The sequence below is a fragment of the Heterocephalus glaber genome, unplaced genomic scaffold, assembly GCF_053883595.1.
Source record: "Heterocephalus glaber isolate CG9 unplaced genomic scaffold, H.glaber_assembly_v1.0 deba00000676, whole genome shotgun sequence".
NCBI classification, from domain to species: Eukaryota; Metazoa; Chordata; class Mammalia; order Rodentia; family Bathyergidae; genus Heterocephalus; species Heterocephalus glaber.
In genome coordinates, this window is record NW_028258156.1 from 21707380 (window position 1) to 21728701 (window position 21322).

Sequence of the window (21322 nt, forward strand, 5' to 3'; positions counted from 1 at the left end):
TGATGTTGGCATATTTGTCTTATCTCCATTGCTTTGTAAACATACACAACCTAAGTCTTTTGTGAAATGTTCACATTTGATGTGGGCGCTAAGCACTATCATAATGGTCCATTTAAAGATACTTTTGTAATTCTTTTTTGTTTTTAGTGTGTACAAGATAACAAACTTGTATACTGTAGTAATTAGAATTTCTGATTACTGCTGCTTGACAGTGCTAGGTGTTTTGTGAATCTACCTACTAGATCTTATGATGTGTTCTTCATTACGTTCTTAGGACCATGTATGAAATTTGAGAAATTGTATAAAACACATATATGTATGTATTTATTAATATAAATGGTCTGTTAGAAGAATACTACATTTAAAAATCATAGGTTCTTCCGGCTTGAAAACAGGTTAGGTAGAACTCTTGAAGGCACTGGTGTAGGAAAAGATTTTATGAACAAAACCTCAGTTGCCCATGAACTAGCACAATCAGCCAACAAGTCGAATCTCTTCTTACTAAAAAGCTTCTGCACAGCAAAGAAACCACCAACAGTGTGAAGAGACAACCCACAATGTGGGAAAAAATTTTCATCAGCTGTCCCTCAGACAAAGGTCTACTATCTAGAATCTATAAAGAACTTAAAGAAATCAGTCCTCCCAAATTTAAAGACCCAATCCAAAAATGAGCATCTGAAATGAACAGACATTTCTTAGACAAAGAAGTAGAAATAGCAAGTAAACATAGGAAAACATGTTCAATCTCACTGGTCATTCGAGAGATGCAGATGAAAACAACTCTGAGCAACTCCTGTGCCCCAGAGCCACTCTGCTGCAGGCGCCCTGCCCTGCGGCATGGCCAAGCCCCCCCCCCCCGCCCCCACCAGGACCCCAGCGAGGTGCCCAGAACGCAGCAGTGCTGGAAGCTTGTCGAGAACCTCGAGGCCACTATTCAGCAGTTCCAGTGCCACCCCAGGTAACCTGTGGGAGCCGCAGCGCCACGTGTGCAGCCCTGCCTGGAGGCTCTAGGCCTGGGAGCCACAGCTTCATGTCTTAAACGTGCCAACTCTGGAGCCCAATTGCCAGGGTTCAAATCCTGCCCACCCTCTCCCAGGGATTGAGTTAGGCAAGAAATACCATTTCAGATGATCTAAAAGTTGGCTTTTTCCTTACAGACCATGCTACACAAACATATGCCAGTGAAATTTTGCTTCTGAAAGAGCTAAGTTCATCTACACAAAAGTTAGTGCAGGTTGTTACATCCCTTCAGGTGGATTTTAGGTTCCTTAAAGAATTGGTTCAATTGAAGTTTGAGGAACGACTTAAAGAGGAGTCTTCTAATATCTCCATCGCTCTGTATGACAGGATCCTAGAGATGGAAAAACAATCAACAGAATGAGGAGAACATGAGAAAATGCTTTCAGCAGCAGTTAGCTGATGCCATTGCTGTCATCAAAGGGATGTACCAGCAATTCTTTGATGTAGCGGAAGAGGAAACTGCTTTGAATGATGCAGAAAATGTCAGATTAAGTGTTTTGTCAAGAAAACTGAGAGAGAAGGAAGAAATTATTAAGGAATTAAGAGAAGAACTGTATCAGTGTGAAGGATTTCAAAAACTTGACTTTTTGGCGAGACCAGCTCTTCCAAATCAACCTTAGAAAGGGAGATTGGGAGTACAAAACAGAAAATGAGAGACTGCTCAAAGTTGTTGAAGAACTTGAAGAAGAAGTCAAACTCAATATAAAAGAAAATTCAGCATTAGAAGATGAACTTAAAAGTCTGAAAGAGATTTCAGAACAGAATCAGAGAACCATTCACAAGTTAATGGATAGTAGAGAAGATTATGATATGAGCTTGATTGTGAAAAAGTATTAGTTCAAGATATGATCAATAAGTACAAAGAGGACTCAGACATATATGCCAGGAACCTGAAATCATCCAAGAAGAGGGAACCCTCTTTATCTCTGTGGCAGTCACAGCCCAGGAGCATGACATATCCAAGGGCAACTTCTGGTTCCATGGGTACACAGCCTGTCAGAGCGAAGAAATCTAAACTTTCATTGAAGAAAATTCCAAGGCCAGAGCAGGCAGTGGACATTTCAGATCTCTCTCACGTTGGCTCCAAGACCAGGCTTAAGACCCGCAACGTTGACAGAGACAAGGCCACCAAGAGTGACAATAAAACAAAAGACCTTTTGGATGAAGGAACCAACTTGAGGAAGAAGGTTAAATCTAAAACAGCTGTGGTGCATGCAGAAGGGACAGTGGAAGTATCATTCTCTAAGGATGAAGACGAAGCTTTGAAGACAAAAATAGAAACATTAAAGGCTGATTTAGAGAATGTGAAAAAGAAATGTGATTTAGAAAGGAATCAGAACAAATAAGCAAAAACTGGGAGAAGAGATTCTTTATTCTCAGAAACAGCTTTCATGCCCTTAAGAATGAGATGTTCACCAGGCACACACTGTTTTGTCAGTTTGCAATACCCGCTGATACGTCCTTCAATTATGTTAAAGCAAAACCCTTATATGTGCAGTCCACAGTGAACTTGATGGATACCGCATCTTCTTCAAGTAATCATTTCCCTTCACTAGACAAGAAGTACGTGGACGCAATGAATGATCAGCCATTTTCCTCAAAAGCCTTTATGCAGCCTTTGAAGAAGTCATCCATACTGCAGAGCAGCCCCAGGCAAGATGCGAACCCACCCAATTAACCAGGCAGGAAATTGGGCAGAGCAGAGGCCAGAAAAGGGCCTGTCTTCATCTTGGCCCCAGAACAGTCTGCCTCCCTGGCCAAGGAACTTCTGTCTCCAAGCCATTTCCAGACTGACTATTCCATTTCTCTGTATTACACACACTATTGGAGCACTGAACTTTAGAACTCAGCGTGCGCCCTTTCGGGCACAGCTTTCCAAGCCTTGAGGAAACACTTGCAGTGCTGTGTGATGGTTGAGCTGGACTGGCTGAGCACACAGACCCTGAGGGGTGGTCAGATCCACTCTGTGCTTCCAGGCTCAGGGCTGTGCGGAGTGCCTAAAGGTGCAAAAGATTGGACTTCCATTAAAAAGTTCAAGGCATTTAACGCAAAAAAAAAAAAGAAAGAAAGAAAACAATGCTGAGATTCCACCTCACCCCAGAAAGAATGGCTGCTATCATGAAATCAACCAATAACAAATGTTGGCAGGGTTGTGGGGAGAAAGGAACCCTTCTCCACTGCTGGTGGGGGTGCAGACTGGTGCAACCACTGTGGAAATCAGTATGGAGATACCTCAAAGAACTAGGACTGGAAGTCCCATTTGACCCAGCTATTCCTCTGCTGGGGATCTTCCCCAAAGAATTAAAAAAATCATATCACAATAATATATGTGCACCCATGTTCATAGAAGCACAATTTGTAATAACTAAAACTTGGAAGCAGTCCAGTTGCTCATCAACTGAAGACTGGATAAAGAAAATGTACTTTTTTTACTCAGCCATAAAAAATGAGAAATTACAGACATTTATAGCTAAATGGATGCACACTGAGGCAATGCTCTTAAGTGAAATAAATAGGACACACGTGTAAATACCGAATAGTTTCTCTAGTGTGAGAAACAAAGTCTAAGTAAGGACTAAAAGGTTTTATGGATAATGTGAAATAGGAAGAAAAGGGGCAAAGGGGAAGGAAGTGGGAGGGGTTGGGGAAAGGAAAGAAGGGAATGGAATTAATATGAGAAAAGGAAAAAATGGAAACAAAGTCTTTGTAAATAGGGAGGGATGGAGGGGTTGAAGGGAGGGCAGGGGAAGGGGGAAAAAATAAGAACCAAGAGAGATTATGTAAAGGTGCAAGTTTCCAATGATGAATGTCATTATATTGTATACCTAAAATGTACCAATAAAATTAATAAAAAAATAAAAATAATAGGTTCTTATGCCTTATTTCCTGTATTTACAATGGTGATAAAATATTTCTATGGTGCTCATTGGGAGTTCAGAACAGTTTTTTTCTCCTTTTTAGCTTTTATTGTATCCATTCTGGAATCATCAGTAGAAAGATGTTTTAATGAGAATCAGGCCTTTCAGACAAAGTAGATTTTTAAGTTAGTTAATGAAAGTTGACTTCTTAGCCTGTCATTTTAGAATTCAGTAACAGCCAATTCTGCATGAGAGTGGGGTGCACTGTAGGGATGTTGATCTTTCTCTAAGGTCAGGTGGCTGTTTAGTTTTAGGTTGAGATTTAACCATTTCTCTGCCAATTTTTTTTTTTTTCCAGAAGTTTGTTGAGACAGAATATTTCTGGACAGTTTTTCTTTTGAAGGTAAATTATTCCTTGCATTTCTCTTCATTATCAAATCTCTGAAGGTTAGGAGGTGAGGGAAGGGGAGGAGTAAGACCATCAGAATCACCTGGAGACCTAAAGAAAGGTTTTTAAGAGCACTTCTCTTAGCTCGGGTGGTGCACACCTGTAGTCCCAGTACTTTGGGAGGCTGAGATAGGAGCATCGCAACTTTAAACCTGGCCTGGGCAGTTTGACAACTTAGCAAGATGTTGTCTCAAAATAAAAAGAAAAAAAGGGGCCTGGGGATGCAGTTCAGTGTGAAGGTCGCGGTTTTAATCCCCAGCCCTGAATAAAGCTCCCCAAAACAAAAACAAAATCTGTCATCTTCTTTTCAATTAGAAATATCCACCTTTCTTCCCAACCAGTTTGATCTCTTAGAAGAGTGTCACAGAATTTGTATTAAAGACTGTATCTTTAGATTAAACCAGAATTTTTGAGGATCTTATACAGTATCTGGAAAACATTTTGTTACTGATTCTCATGTAATTCTTTTTCCTAAATTTCCCTTTAGTTTGATTTCATTATTTTACATTGAGGAAAATGGTAATCATCACTGTTATGAAACTGCTCATTTTCTTTTCTGTAAGGTTGTTTGGGCCATTTTTATACATTGGGGGATATAAGAAACCACATGAAACTTACATTATATTAGAGTTATGGAAAATGTTGTTTACACATTGTATATTTTCTGAAAAGACCCATGAGAGACATTGCTTTCTGGTCTTAGTAATGGTTGTAGTTTTTATTACTGTTGAGCAGCTAGAGGGTTTTTATCTTATCAACTTAGAGTTATGTAATCAACTCCTTTTTTTCCTTTCCAAATGACCCACTAGAAAGTGCAGGGAACAAAATTTACAGCTCGCTCTTATAAGAATGGAGGACTTACTAATAAGTATTTTACATTTTCATTTCATGTAGGGTTTTAAAAATATTTTTAATTCTTGTCATCTTCCTTGCTCTGATCTTACTACTTATTTTTTCATTTAATTGTACCTAAAATTTTGTTTTAAAAATTTGTCTTACATACATGTTCCTCAACCTCAAAAAGGGTTGCATTTTGATTGACTCATTTTAAATTGAAAATATTGTTAAGTCAAAAATGCATTTCAATTCTAACCTACTGGACATCATTGCCTCGTCTAGTCTACCTAATAGAATGTGTGTATTCACCTCTAGTTGGGGAAAATCATCTGATATAAAGTCTATTTTATAATAAAGTGACAAATATCTCTTGTAATCTATTGATATTTGTATTGTTAAAATGCCGGCAACACAGTACACTGTAAAGTATTGGGTGTTACATATGACATTTACCAGTTTTATTTGCCAGCTTTCTTCCTAATACAATAATTTTTAATTTTGAGTTGCACAATCCTTGGAGGATCTTACTGAATTTTCAAATTTTGCTCCAAGAAATAGACATATAAACACCTGTGACATTTTGCTTCCAATTTCAGGCACTTACAAAACTTCAGGAAACCTTATACCAACTCATTGTCTATCTGGAGTATATTATTTAGAAATTATTTTCTATAAGGTGACTTTATCCAGTGACCGTAGCTATTGTGAACTGTTGTCTCTGTATCTTTAAGTTAAATTTACTAGCAGCACATTTTCAATAATATGTACTAAGCTATTACAGGTCGTTTCTATGATTTGATTAATAAAAATGCTTAAAGAGTTATAACAGAGTCTGGTAAATTTGTTTTAGCAAAAGGATTAGTAAGAAATGTTCTTAGAGCGAGATATGGTGGTACCTGTAATGCCAGCAGTAGAGAGGCTGAGGCAGGAGGATTGCTGTGAGTTTGAGGCCAGCCTGGGCTGCATAGGAAGACCTTGTTTCAAAAAACCAAAAGCAAAAAAATATTCTTAGAATAGTGATTTTTTTTTTTTTTTTTTTGGTACTGGGGATCGAACTTGGGTCCTTGCACTTACGCAGCAGGTGGCGAAACCACTGAGCTAAATCCCCGGCCCCAAGAATAGTGATTTTTGTAGTACTGATTGAAGTGTTTATTAAGAATTAGTGTTATTTAACCTATTATAAAGCAGAATAGGAAATTAAAGAATGTCATAAAATTATCGAAAAATAATTTTGTCGAAGCAAAGGAAGTAACAATAAAAATGGAAAAATGTTTGACTCAAACTTAAACCTGAATGACATATGTTCCGAACACACAAAATATAGTTTTGTCGTGTTTCCAGTGTAAAATTATTTTAGAAGTAATTCTTAGGGGCCGGGGATTTAGCTCAGTGGTGCTGGCACCTACCTGACAAGTGCAAGGTCCTGAGTTTGATTCCTGGTACCAAAAAAAAGAGTAATTCTTACCCTCTGTGTCTACTATCATATCTTGTATTAAAATGAGCAAATATACTCAATAAGAATATTTATGATTAGAATAGGATAATCTAATTGCAAATGGTAGCCATACAAATGTTTCATGTTTGGTACTATTTTATCTTCTGAGAGTATATGGGTTTTAAAAGAAACTTTTTGTCTAAATAACTTATTTTTCAAAAACAAAATTTGTGTTCCTAGGAAGCTCATGTTGTACTATAGTATGTGTAATCCAATTAAAATTTAACTAATTAAAATGAATTAGACTTTTCATTTTTTTTCTCCAGGAAGGCAATATGTTCTGAATTGAGTTCTGAGCTGTGATTGTACCTTTTCATTTAGTACTTACCTGAATGTCAACCTGATAGAATCTAGCTTCTGACACCCAAAGTAGTGAGTCTTACTTGATTTTAGTGCCTTGGCTATTGCTGCCCAGGGAAGCCTTGAACTTCTGGGTACAAGCCACCCACTTGCCTCATTTTCTCTACTGGTATTATCTGGGACTACAGGTGTGTGTCACTGTGTATGGCTTTAAGTAGTGTTTCTTAAACTGTGGCACACACGGGCTGGGGATTTAGCTCAGTGGTTTCGTTGCCTGCTGCGCAAGTGCAAGGACCCGAGTTCGATCCCTGGTACCAAATAAATAAACAAACAAACTGTGGCACACAAACCACCTGAGAGTACTTATTTAAAACAGTGTTTTAGGTGCTGATTAATCAGAGGAAGGGCTCAGGAATTGGTATTTTAAACAAGCACTGTAGAGGATTCTGATATAGAAACCCTGTTCTAGGCAAGATACAATACTAGGTCAGAAGCTTTAAAATTATTCATTTTTCCATTCTGCTAATATTTACTGACCAGTTAAGAGTATATCAGGCACTTACTTGGAAAGTATTTTGAAAGTTTAATTTAACTATTAGTTGTGAATTTAAATCAGTTTTATAAAGTTATTAGGCTATAGTTTGCTAGCATTTTGTTCAGTACCAAAAGACAATGAATTTTTTTATCATTAATTAAGTTTATTGGTACAATTTAGATATACATAATGATTGCATTCATTGTATGGAATTTGTACCTGTACATGATATATCTTGATGCATATTTTTTCCCATTCCCCTTCGATCCCTCTTCCCCATCTAATTTAGAAGTTGTTTCCATTTTATCTTTCTTTTCTCACTTTTTCTTTCTTCCTTTCCCTCTCTCTCCTCCCTTGTGCCCCTTCCCATTTGAACATTTTCTTCCTATTTCACAATATCTATTATACATTATTTATACTTTGCTTCTCACACCAGAGAAACAATGAAATATTTACATGTGTGTCCGATTTATTTTTCTTAAGAGTATAATCTCTAGGTACATTGATTTAGCTATAAATGTCTCAAGTTTATCCTTCTTTATGGCTGAGTAGTACTCCTTTGTATAAAAAACACATCTCCTTTATCCATTCATCAGTTGATGGGCATTTGGGTTGTTTCCAAGATTTAGCTACTATAAACCGTGCTGCTTGTGAATATGGGAGTGCGTATATCACCTGTGATATGATGTTTTTAATTCTTTCAGGAAGATACCACGAAGAGGGATAGATGGGTCAAATGGAACCTCTGGTTCTCCACATTTTCACAGTGGTTGCATCATTCTGCACTCCCCCCCAGCAGTAAACAAAGGTTCCTTTTTCCCACAGTCCTGTCAGCATTTGTTATTGGTTGATTTCTTGGTAGTAGCCATTCTTTCTGGAGTGAGGTGGAATCTCAGCGTTGTTTTAATTTGCCTCTCGAATGACCAGTAATGTTGAACGTTTTTTTCATATACTTATTTGCTGTGTGTACCTATTGAATATGTTCTGGAAACATTAGCCGGAGCGATTAGACAAGAAAGAAATAAAAAGAATAAAGATAGGAAAGGTAGAAGTTAAACTGTCATAATTTGGAGATGACATACAAAAACCTCAAAAATTCCGCCAAAAGACTTCTAGATTCAATAACCAAATTAAGTCAAGTAGCTGGATACAAAGTCAACACTCAGAAATCAATGGCATTGCTGTACACAAATAACAAACTTACTGAGACAGAAATTAGGGAAACCATGCCTTGCAAAATAGCGTTGAAAAAAAAATGAAATACTTAGAAATCAATCTGACAAAGGAAGTGAAAGACCTTTACATAAGCTATAGTACTCTGAAAAAAGGAGATCTAAGAGGATGTCAGAAAATGGAAAGATATCCCTTGCTTGTAGGTGGGAAGAACCAACATAGTAAAAATGGCCATACTCCCAAAATTGTTATACAGATTTAAATGCAATCCCAATCAAAATACCAATAGTATACCTCACAGAACTAGGTAAAATGTTTCTAAAATTCATTTGGAACCAGAAGAGATCTAGAATAGCAAAAACAATTCTGGGCAACAAAGGCAAGGCAGGGAGCATCACAGTCCTTGACCTGAAGTTATATTGCAGAGCTACTATGATAAAAACAGTATAGTACTGGCAACCCCCCCAAAACAAACAAACAAACAAACACCAATACAGACCCAAAGATCAGTGGAACAGATTAGAAGATGCAAAAACAACTCCAGACACATTCAGCCATCTCATCTTCCACAAAGGGGCTAAACACCTTCACTGGAAGAAAGATAGCCTCTTTAATAAATGGTGCTGGAAGAACTGGCTTTCTACATGCTGAAGACTGAAACTAGACCCATGACTCTCACTATGCATGAAACTAAAATCAGTGGATCAAAGATCTAAATATTAAAACAGAAACACTAAACCTGCTGGAAGAGAGAATAGGTGGGACTCTTGAAGACATAGGGGTAGGCAAAGATTTTATGAACAAAGTGCTTATCACATGAGAAATATTACAAAGAATCACCTGGGATCTCATCTTATTAAAAAACTTTTGCCCAGCAAAAGAAATCACCAAGAGACAACCAATAGAATAAGAAAAAAATTTTGGCAGCTATTCCTCAGACAAAAAGGACTAATATTTAGAATATATAAAGAACTGAAAAAAATCAACCCCCCAATTTTAAAGACCCAATCCAAAAATGGGTATCTGAGATGAATACATACTTCTCAGACAGTAAATATTTTTTAAGAATTGAAAAGAAAACTTAAAATGTAGAGTATGTAAATTGATATTTTTACATCTTTTGGGTCCTAAGATATTAATAATCTAGAGTGAAATACATGCCTTTAGTTGTTCTTTACCCAATCACTATAAAATCATTTATATCCAGCCAAAATACCTAACATAAAGAATATGAATGGGGTCACGTATACTGCATATTTAAGATGTACATGTCTCTCTCATCTCACTGCACTCCCATTTATGTTTCTCACTCCTGTAGCCTATATTTAACATGACCAGAGCCCTCATTTATTAGCAATAACATTTACAAATTTTTATGTTACATTGAAATTTTTAATTTTGTGTTGAGTATTCTATGTCATAGCTGTTTGAGGAGAAAGCAGTTTCTTTATAACTTATCATCCTGTCTTGCTGCTTTTTCCTTACATCCTGAAAATTTGGTAGAGGTGCTTTGGGAATCTGCCTTGCTTAATACCTCTCAGAAAAATATGACATACTACTTTCATAAAAACAGGGTGAGGAAAATTACCTTAGTGCCAGACTCAGCTTTCCTTCCTTATCTGACGTGGTGCTTTAGGGTTTGATAGTAGTGGAGAGTTGATATTGGTGGCAGTGACAGGAATGATAACACTTTTTACCACTTGCTGGTGGAAGTACAGAGCTGTCATGCTTGAAAGCCATGAATACAGCTTACTGGGGTCTGAAAAAATGTGTGACTAGAATGGTAGAGATACAGTACTTGGGCTTATTTTCATATGTTGTGGTATCATAAGCCAAGGGAGAAATAGTGTCATTAAGTCTGCTCAGCTCTTTTCCTCCTACAAAGACAGTATTCCTTAGAAGATGATAGCTTTAATATTAGTGATAAGCTAGTTTTCCATTTGTTTCTACAACTCAGTAGAACTGTGTTCCAAACATCTTTGAATTGCTGTAATATAATATTCTACCTCTTGTGATACAGTTATGCTATTATATTTCTGTTAGGTCCACTGTCAGCTGTAGTGTCTTTCATTATTTTGAATGTGTTTTGGAAAAAGATCAGTCTTCATATTTATTTTCTTCTGTGAACTGTAATCCACAATTCTGATTCATTTATCTCTTGGAGCTACATCTTCAAGTATTTTAGGTCTTTTTCCAACCTTATCTTGGTTTTATTATCTCCTTATTCTTTCTTTTTACGATATCATCTGGACTTCTTTTTTCCTCTAACATTTATAATTCAACTCATATTTAACTTCCTAGGAGTTCCTTGAAAGGAGAGCTTAGTTTACATTCAGGAGAATATACTAAAGTGTTTATCATTACAATATAAAGAAAATCGTCTCCAAAAGTTTCCTTAGTTTTCTTATTTCTCATTCTTTTTGGAGAAAAGGAGGAAAAGAAATACAATATTTTATATATTTTTTCTTGCTTCTTGCCTCCATTCAGAAAAATGACCTATTGCAGTCATCAGATCAAGAAACAAACTTTTCTTACATTTTCCAAGGTGACCTTGAAATAGTTTGAAGCTGCTTGACTATAATATAAAAAAGTTTAGTTATTTGAGCTTTATCAATATTATCTTGAGAAATATTGCTATATTTAAATTTTTAAATTTAGAAAAATTATCTTTATGCACCTATTCACAAAGAATGAGGAAAATATGTATATAATGAGTTCGCCGGGTGCTCATAATTAATTGAGAGGAAAAGCAAAGCATAGTATTTGTTCATTTTGTTACTATATATATGTTGATAGTTTTTCAGTATGTATTTATAAAATTTTACAAAGTAAAATTAAAAAGATATGTTCCACAAGAAAATGGAGTAAACCAAATGGAAGATGTAAAATAGATAATTTAAAATGTGAATTTGACAATCTAATTTTAAATAGTTTCTAATATGTGAACAGTCTTGAATAATATTATTCATTTTACTTCATTAAAGTGCTTTCCCCAAAATTCTTTTTGTGCTGCCCTTGTTTTCCATGTACTGTACACATAGCTGAATGAAATAGTTCTTCAGTCATTAAAGGCTATCTAGTATTTTAAGGTCCTCCTTATCGCCACACACCAGTTGCCTTTTAGAGAGTTGATGACCCCCGTTGATTCTGCCTTCATTGCTCGTCACAGCCAACACTCCTTCGGGGAGCTCCTGCCATTGTTTTTTGCTGGTCCTTTTGTTACACATCAAGCTCATGGCAGTAGCTTTCTGTCTTCTGTGTCTTACAGAATCAGTTCTGTCTGCATATTACTGTTAAGTGTTGTTGGAAACTCATTTCTCATATTGTTTTTCCCTTGCTCCGATATCCCAATATAACTTCCTAGGTAACTTCTCACTTTTGTATTGCTTTCCTTATAAGGAATATGTGCTCTTTCCAGAACATGCTGTAGTTGTTTTCTTCAGCAATGCTTTTGTTGTTATTAAATCCAACATAATGCTTTTCTTCATAAGAACTTTTCTTTTATAGCATTTACTACATTTTCTCTTATTTTAGATGTTTTTCTACTTTTTAATATAACTTGAGCATCTGAAATCCAAAAATCCAAAATGTTCCAAAAAAATCACAACTTTTTGAGCACAAACATGACACTGTAAGGGGAGAATTCTACATTTGACCTCATGAGATAGATTTCCATTGAAATGTAAGTAAACTAAAAATTATGTCCAGGTTATGTAGATGTGATGCATATTAAACATAAATGAATTTTTAAAGAAAAAAATATATGGTTATATCTTGCATAGCTATTCTATATCAGAAAAATTCTGAAATCTTAAATACTGATGGAGCCAGGCATGGTGGTGCATATGTATAATTGCACCACTCAGGAGGCTGAGGCTGGAGGATCGCTCATTGTGAGTTTGAGGCCAGTCTGGGCTACATAGTAAATTCAAGGCCAGCCTGAACTACATAATGAGACCCTGTCTCAAAACAAAAAAATACTACTCATCCCAAACATTTTAGATATGGAATTCTTGACCTATCTTGCATTGCTTTTTAAATTTTTAGGCTAGCTTTTTAGGAAAAATTAGCATTCATGCTTTTTGGAGGTTAAAATTATTAGTAACAAGGAAAATTTACATACTGAACAAAAGCTATCCTGAGGATAGTGATTTTAAATCTTTTCATAAAACAAATATGTCATAAAAAGTAAAAGTTGTCTAAACTTGTTCATTGATTTTAACCAGAGGTCAGTTGTTGGAAACATTTGTGAATAGTTTTTGAAAGCTGAATTTTTTTTTTTGAAAGCTGAATTTTTAACATATAGATATTATTTTAGTTCACATATTATGTACTGTTTAACACACTAAAAAGCTATTAAACGTTGTCAGTAGGTATAAATTTTATTTGTTGTAGATAAATGGATGCTCTTTTGTATACCCAAAAGATCATTACAGGTGAGCTAAGTGCTTGTTATTGTTTACTCCAGTGACAGGTACAGAAATAGTTTATAGGGCAAAGTTATAATGTCTGCCATTTATATTTTAGTTTGTTTCTTATTACAGAAAGTGAGACCTCAAGAAAACTATTAGGCAAATAGATAAGAAATCTGCTGTTATACTGAATTCTTTTTTTTTTCTTTTCTTTTTTTTTTTTTTTCCAGTACTGGGAATTGAACTCAGGACCTTGCGCTTGTTAGGCAAGTGCAGTGCCACTACATCCCTGGCCCCTTTACTGAATTCTTCGGCATGCTTAATAAACCTGAATATTAAAAATATTTAAAACACAAAGTGTTTTTTTCTTCACATGAAGACTCTAAAAATAGTCTGATTTTTATTAAGATTATAAAAGTGGGGCCGGGGATTTAGCTCAGTGGTTCTGCCTGCTGACCCAAGCTCGATCCCCAGTACCCCCCCCCAAAGATTATAAAAGTAGGTACTAAAATTTTAATTTATGCTTAGGAGTCTAAGTATAAATTCATTTTCGAATTTCAAATAAAGATATCAGGACATATTCTGTGCCAAATGTGTTTATTGATTGAAAATTTTCTTAACACCTTTGATCATGATGTGTTGGTTTCTTTCAGGATTTACGAAAAAAAATCAGTCTTACTTATGCTACATTTTGTCAAGTTAAAGGATTTCTTTATTTCCAAAAAACAATGGAAAGAAAAGCAGAAGGAAATTGGGTGTTTGGCAAGATTTAATATTATGTTAGCATTATTATCAGAAGTAAATCACTATTTAATTGGGCAGTAAGCTCAGTGAATTCAAGCTATTGCAGGATGCTCATTTCCCTGGGGATTAGAGTATTTAGTAAACTAGACTTGGTGAATCTCATTTATTTGTATAAATGATATATTATTGTCTGATATGTATTTTTAAATTTAGAAATGAGCTGTAGTGAATACAGTATTAGAAAATAAAATAATTGCTGTCCAGCTAATAAATTACACTATAACAAGTACTTGGCTTATTTTAAATAACTTATTGCTACCTTTCTGATAGTGATATTAGCACTCATTACCAGCTTATTACATTATACAAATTGAAAAATATTTATTTGCTATGAGATTTCCAATCCTTATAATCTACAGTTAGAATTAGTAATTTCTTAGTTTTCTAACATGAATTGAGGACTGAAGAGAAGAATGCTTATTATGTTGTGATGAAGTAGAAAAAGTGACAAGATTTATTGTTGTCTTAATTATTTTCAGAGTGGAAACAGAACTACTTTATTATAAAAAGCTTAGGAGCTATGATTGCTTAGGAACATTGTATAAATTATATTACTCTGAAGCCGCTCTGCATCTAAAATTAGAAGCAGTTGGCTTTGTTAGGCTTTTCTACAATGCTATAAAAAGTCCTTTTTTTCCTCTTTCGAGTATTCAGATTTGTACAGTTAATTTCGTTTATACAAAAAGGCCAAGATGAATAAAGTTAAAAAAACACTTTATTTTAATCACTATTGTTTTTTTAATCCAGTATTTTGTTAACCTAGAACATTTGGCTTAGAATCAAGCAAGGTGAGGAAGAAAAAGGCTGGTGCTACTGTTTTCTTCCTTCCCTCTATTGTTGGGTTTTTCTGTATGTTATAAGCATAGTATCTTTGATCTTAGAAAATCAGTCTTTTTTTTAATAGTAAACTTTACTTTAAAATTTTCCCTGTCTTGGTTTGTATATAGGGAGTTTGTTTTTGGTTCATGAGTTTTAAAATACTAGGAAATCCTGTGATTTTCTACATTCAAAAGGAAGAATGAAGTTTCATACATAGCTGATTACTTTTGAAACATGAAATAATAGAGCAAGTACACTACATCAGGAAACGTAACAGTGGTACAGAGACTCCAGGACTGATTTGTTTTGAGCCTATGATTGTGGTTTTTGTTAAAGGCTATTCCAGTTGTCATCATATAAACGTATCTGTGTTTTGTGACTTAGAAACAATACACTTTATATATTTTAAAAAGCGGATACCTGTGTCAGTTACATTTTTAAGTTATACACTGTTTTAAGGCTATGTATTTATGCTTTAAAAAATATGACTTTACATGAATATTTCCTGATGGACATATTATTGACGAAACATGATATTACTTTAACAAACTGCCATGCAACAAATACATTAAGTAATGAAGAAATTGAATATATATGACCTAATCTAATTGACATTAACATTTGAAAATTTACAACATAACCAAATACTTAAAATGTTTTTTCTTATATTTGGCAGTAATTTCATTTTTTACAATTTAAATTTAAAACTCTCCTGAATATAATTTGATGAAACTTACAATTTTCCTTAGTCTGTAACAACCTGAGGTACTAAACATTTCTCTCTTATTTCACTATCTTCATAAGAAATTTTTTTGCTTCTTTTTGGATCTATCCAAGAGTTGTGTATTACAGCATTGTTAGGCAGGGGATCAGCTTCCACTATGGAAACAACTCGTTTTTTCATTTTACTTTTCAAAACCTTTTGAAATTTTTGTCTAGTGAATGCATATAACAGAGGGTGAAATATAGTTGTTCCATAAGCCATGACTAGAAAACACAATCTTAATTTTACTAAAAGGTCACTTGGGCCTAAACATAAAATGGTGGTATTTAGAACAGAAATTGGTGTCCAACAGAGAAGAAATGTAGAAATAATCAATAAAGACATTCTGAAGACTCTTTTCTGCCTTTCTCTTCGTTCACGGTGTCGTTTCACGGCTCGTCGGAGGGCAATTATTACAGAAACTGAAGTTCTTACACCAAAGACTACATTTCTCCCACCACTGCTTTGTGACATGTCTGTAGTCTCATGTGTGGTTAGAGAAATTGTCTTTTTCTTTCTTGCTTTCTTCTTCTGCCCTGTTGAAAATCTCGTGCCTATTCGAATATTAAGGGCCTGAAGTATCTTGGTGTATGTGATTAGCATTACTATAACCGTGAAAAAGAATATTGGGATCTGTACTAGAAGGTGATAATACATTCCCAGTTCAGTGTAATATTCGTTTGTACTGACACACAAAAGTGTCTTGTTTTCCCATTTATTTCCACTTTGAAAACTAAAAAAATTTACCTCGATAAAGGGAATCAGGAATGAGAAAAAAGAAAAAATCCAAATGGATGTCATTAACATCACAGCTCTGCCCATTGTCAGAATTCGGTTTGCAGGTTTTACAGAGATGTCATATCTGTCCAGAGTGATAGCAAAAACGTTGATTGCTGTTGAGACACTTGCAAAAGAAACACAAGCCTCGTGGAAACAGCAGATGAGAGCAGTGTTACTCTCCAGTGAAAGTAGAAGGATAACTATAGTTAGAGGAATACATCCCACACAAATTATTACATCGAGTACATGAAGATTCATTGTAATAATGTTACTGACAGAGTTGATTAAGTTGGATTTCATGCAGTAAAGTACCAATACAGTGAGGTTGCTGCCAAGTCCCAACACAATTTCTAACATAAGAAAGCCGGTGAGAGACACTTGAAAGCTTAATGGATATGACAGTGGTTGATACATATTGGTGTTGATGTCATCAATGTCATCTCGCACTGTAATGTTCGATTCAGACTGCATGTTGATTTCCAGAATGGGAGAAAAGCACATTATTTTGGAGCAGTTGGTTTTTTCCCTAGAAAGTGAAATAGAATAAACTATTTGATATTTGGCAATTTGAATGATGTATAAACATGTATTCTTTGTAAACAAAAATAGGTTTGTTGTATACTTACAATTCCTAAACTATTAGTGGAAAATGTAGAATTAACAAATGTCAAAGCGACAGTGATTTAATTTGAAAGGAAATTGTGTTCTCCTTTTGAAACTATGTGGGGATTGTTCCCCTATAGTATAAAATTAATATACTAAAAGGGTTCCATCATTTGGAAATAATTGAGATATTTATTTTTGAGAGACAGTATATTTTTATGCAATAAAACTACCCAGTATGCAAAACTAATTTTAGTCTTTTTTAACATTTCATTTAAAAATGTTGTGAGTAGATAGAAATAAATGCTATTTTAATATGCTTTTAACATGATTACTGTAGATATAGTCCTGTAAGATTTCAAATGAGTGAGACAGGTATTTATTTAAAAGGATAAATAGTAAAGATACTATCTTATCTATGTTGATGTACTCAGAAATTAACAAAGCACTAGAGGATATTTGGAATTCCTTCTCACAGAAAAAGGCAAATGACAAATATTTTGTATATCATAGTGAATTTTTACAATGGATAACTTGTGAAAACCACAAGAAGAGGTAGTATCCCAAATCAAAATGCCACAAAGCTTGGTACACGATCACTAATCACTCTTCTGAATGATTTATTTTTTGACTACATCCTCTTATATCTTGTGGAAAGAGAAAATTGAAATCTAATATATATTAAGAAATAGCTATATTTGAAGTGGTTTAAAAGAATGTATCCATTGGTTTTATTTGTTTAAACAGAGTTCTTAAAGTGAAAAATGAAATTTTAGTGAAAAGCAGTAGGTGAAGCCATTTTTTAAGGAAGCTTTTAAAGTTACACGTTATCTGTGAAACATTTTGTATACATTCCCCCAGTGTATAATTTTGAAAAAAATAAAAACTCTCTAGCTAATGCATGTAAATCTGTAATATGTAGGAGTTTAGAGTAATTTATAAAAATTATATCTGATTTTCTGGTCTGAAATATCTGTAATAAGTATATTTCAGTTTAAAATATGAAATCATACAACCAACTATATTTCACATTTCAAGTACAGCTTTTTGACTGCAGTTATATATTCAAACATAAATTATAAAAGCTAATAATTTTCAAAATTAATGTTAACCTTTTATGTGATTTTACCTTTGACAAGTTTTAGAAATATAATTTTATTTATGGATGTTACTTTTGGGATAATGTTTCAGAAACAGAAATGATAACATTATTAATTGCTTTTGAGTTGGTATAAATATTACTAGAGGCATATTTATTCAAATATACGGAGGTTTTAGCTAACACTGAAATCTTGAAAAAATGGAAAATTTAGTGTGCCAAATTTTCTGAACTATCAGATTAAATGCCAGGTCTTTGTCACATCAGTTAGCTAAAGCAGAAACGTCAAGTTAGACAACAATTAAGAAAAATGCATCTTTTTTCTTTTGTAATTGTTAAACAGTGTTGTGGGGTGCATGCATATTCTGACCTACCTGGTTGCTGTTGCCTTATGGGCCTTTTGGCTCACTATAGCAGTTTTTCACAAATTAATACATGATGTCATTGACAGATTTTGACATGAATTTTTACCTGACAACAGTGAAGTGGCTGTGTTTTAGTTCATGTCTTGTAGGAATTCTTTCATTTTCTCTCCAGTACTTCAACTGCATGAATTATGAGATTTAGTTGGCTGATGGATTTCTAAAGAACAGTACATAATATTTGTGTTTGTTTTGCTCTTAAAAGTCACGACCAAGAGAAACTTCCCCAAATGATAGGAATTATGTCTCCCTTTGAGGGAGTTTATGATAGTGTCTCTTTATTTTCCAGAATATGTGAAAACAGAAAAGGAAACATAAGGTTTCTAACTTCTAAAATATATTTAGACATCCTTTTGTTACAATTTGAAGTCTGTTTCTATGGCAGCCCTCATTATTTTGAAGTGATTTCTTGATCACATAACTTGCTCTGCATTATAAATCCAGTCCACGTTCTTTTGATAAAAACCATCTGCTATTTAATTTGGTTTGTTTTCATTAGAAGAGGATACATAATTGGTCATAAAGCTCAGATGGAAAAATCCATTAGTCATATCAATTGATTGGAATATCTGAATATTTACTGCAGAAAACACTTGGGAAAGCTTTATTTTACTTGCTGGTTAAGTATGTCATTCTCCTTTTTGAAATTCATGTTTCATTGTTTCTTCAAGACTCAGTAGCTTCCACAATTCTGGTATGTTAAAATATAAACTCCCCCTTTAAAAATGCTCACCATTTTGTTTTCAGGCTTTTACAGTTATATTGTGTTTCTTTTTGTAGTTATTTTCTGTAGCATCTTCTTGAAATACTGTCCACTTGTTATATCCCAGCAGTAATGTAGACCTAGTCTCTGGTTTTAACTCTTTAGTTTCTTAAAATCATGTGTTACAAGAATATCTTGCAGTTGGTGGTTCAGAGACCCAGGGAGATTCTCAGTTGCATTCTTCATATTGTCAGTTGTAAATACTGAATTAGTTGCTATGGGCCTTTGTGAAAAAGAAAAAAAAATGATTAAGAAATAACGTTCATCATAATTTCTAATTAATTGAAAATTCCTTATTTTTTTCTGAATTTAACATCCTGTAGTATTCATTCTCAAAATAAGCAAACTGTATTGCTAGAGCCATGGTTATATGCAAAAAATTAACTTTCTTGAAGTAAATACTCCCTTTTCCAGACATAGATTGTGTATCGTCTTATTAACAGTAGTTACCACTGCAAATATAACCATGACAGAAAGGCTGTATTTTTAAATTAATTTCTGCTCTCTTCACAGAAGCTAACATATATTTTCAGAGATTATGAAGTTAATATACATTAAACATACTGTCATTCCCTCTTTGCAATAAATTTAACATTTCATGCTGCAAAAATATTGTAGCTTGCTTAATTGTTAGCACATGGTTTAAATTTTAACTCATTAGAATGGATTATGTTGTACAGTACTATAAATTTCCATTGATGAATTGCTCATGTGATTGAAATGCAAAAGGTAATACAAAAATATAACTGCAAATTAATTTTCAAGGCATATGACTAATAATAAACTTAACATAAAATTGAGTAATAAATATTAAACCTGGTTCTTACAAGAAATGTAAACATTTTTGTATACCAGAGAAAAACTGTACTGATGACTTTAAGAATATTTTAGTTCAAAGTGACTTAAAAGCTAATGTTTTCATAGTGAATTAACAGAATATTCTTTGGTTTAACAATACATCCTAAAAATTACATTTAAAATATATGATGTTTTAAAAGAAATAAATCTAAAAATTACATGGTTAGCAATAAGTAGCAACAAGCAAACTCTTAAAATTTAGAGTAAAAAATTTCAAAGTAATTTTACCACACTATGCTGGTTCAAAAGCAGCTGTATACTATAATAAGGAACATATCTTACCTCTGCTAAAGATTTGGTAAATTCTTGATGTAGTTGAAGCATTTTCCGTTTTGATTGATTCATTTTGTTCACTTGTTAGTAGAGGATTGGGGACGAGGGTCATAAACAGCTCTTCAAAAATGACCTTAATGAAAATATGTGTCTGAACTTTGCCATTGTTTCAGCAGGACTGCTAATGTATGGAACGTGTAGTGCTGCTTAGAGGCTGCTGCAGTCTCTCACTCTTCCCACTGTGCAATCAATAAGCCTCTGAAAATACGTAATGAAAGTAATTTAACATACTGAAGGTTTCTTGTCTCCAGAGACAACATTTAGATTCAGTCTTTCTAAAAAGGAACGGCACTGCTTTTCCGAGGAAAGCCTGTTCTGAGCAGCTTTTGCAGAATGACAGCCTACCTTGTCGCTTCTCTCCACTGCAGAGAGATGCAGTGCATTCACTAATTTTGATTGGTCAGTTGTATTGGGCTTAAACTGTGCTTCATATGTATAGCAGGGATTTCCCCACCCCTACTGTTTTATGTAAGGATGCTTTTTAAAAACACTAAATTTATAAGTGATTGTATGCTGTTCTTAAATAGAATGAATAAATTAGTCTTTAAAATGTGTATTCTATTTTAGTTTGTTGGTCACTTATTCTAAACATTAAAAATGCAGGAAGATGGGGGTATAGGAAAAATTTACATAGTAAGAAAGTATATATTCTTTTTGACGCCTTGATGATTGTATTTGATGATATTTTCGTAGTTATGTTTTGGTTGATGTTCTTTGTTCTGCAAATAGAAATCCACTCCACCTTTATAGTGAACTACATTGAATTTCAACCAATTTGTTTGTATTCAAGTCATCTCTATATCCCAAATTGTTGTGAACATCTTGAGGTGTTAAGGTTGTCAGGACTTCAGTATTTATTCAGCTATTTCTTTCATTTCATTCATTCACTCATTAATTCATTTAAAATATTAATTTGATTGAGCTAAGGCAATTATATCCTGTAATATTTTTAAAACATTCCATTGCTAATAGCATAGTTGCAGTGTATAAAACTTTAATC

At 34.1% G+C, this 21322-nt stretch overlaps 3 protein-coding genes across 11 annotated transcripts in view; 2 read left to right on the forward strand and 1 right to left on the reverse strand.

Annotated features, from left to right (window-relative positions):
• Positions 1-21322, forward strand: part of Cog5 (component of oligomeric golgi complex 5) — a 316280-nt gene that overhangs the window by 59988 nt on the left and 234970 nt on the right. The window lies entirely within an intron of this gene.
• On the forward strand, positions 737-19927 carry LOC106008932 (uncharacterized protein C10orf67, mitochondrial). The gene is given in 7 exon segments (XM_013070230.3): positions 737-958; positions 1109-1368; positions 1370-1604; positions 1607-1649; positions 1652-1816; positions 1819-2340; positions 2343-19927. Coding segments are annotated over 7 exon segments (1803 nt in total). The 3' UTR covers positions 2699-19927.
• Positions 13659-20696, reverse strand: Gpr22 (G protein-coupled receptor 22). 4 transcript variants are annotated; one of them, XM_087206500.1, is made up of 4 exons: positions 20272-20695; positions 19102-19354; positions 18418-18528; positions 13659-16770 (listed from the first exon to the last, which is right to left on the reverse strand). In XM_087206500.1, the coding sequence occupies exons 3-4, from the start codon at positions 18495-18497 to the stop codon at positions 15447-15449; spliced, it is 1404 nt and encodes a 467-aa protein (XP_087062626.1). In that variant the 5' UTR covers positions 18498-18528; positions 19102-19354; positions 20272-20695; the 3' UTR covers positions 13659-15446. The 4 variants fall into 4 exon arrangements, with proteins under 4 accessions (XP_087062626.1, XP_004839722.1, XP_004839723.1 ...); XM_004839665.3 differs by having other exon boundaries at positions 18418-19354; positions 20272-20696; XM_004839666.4 differs by having other exon boundaries at positions 18321-19354; positions 20272-20696.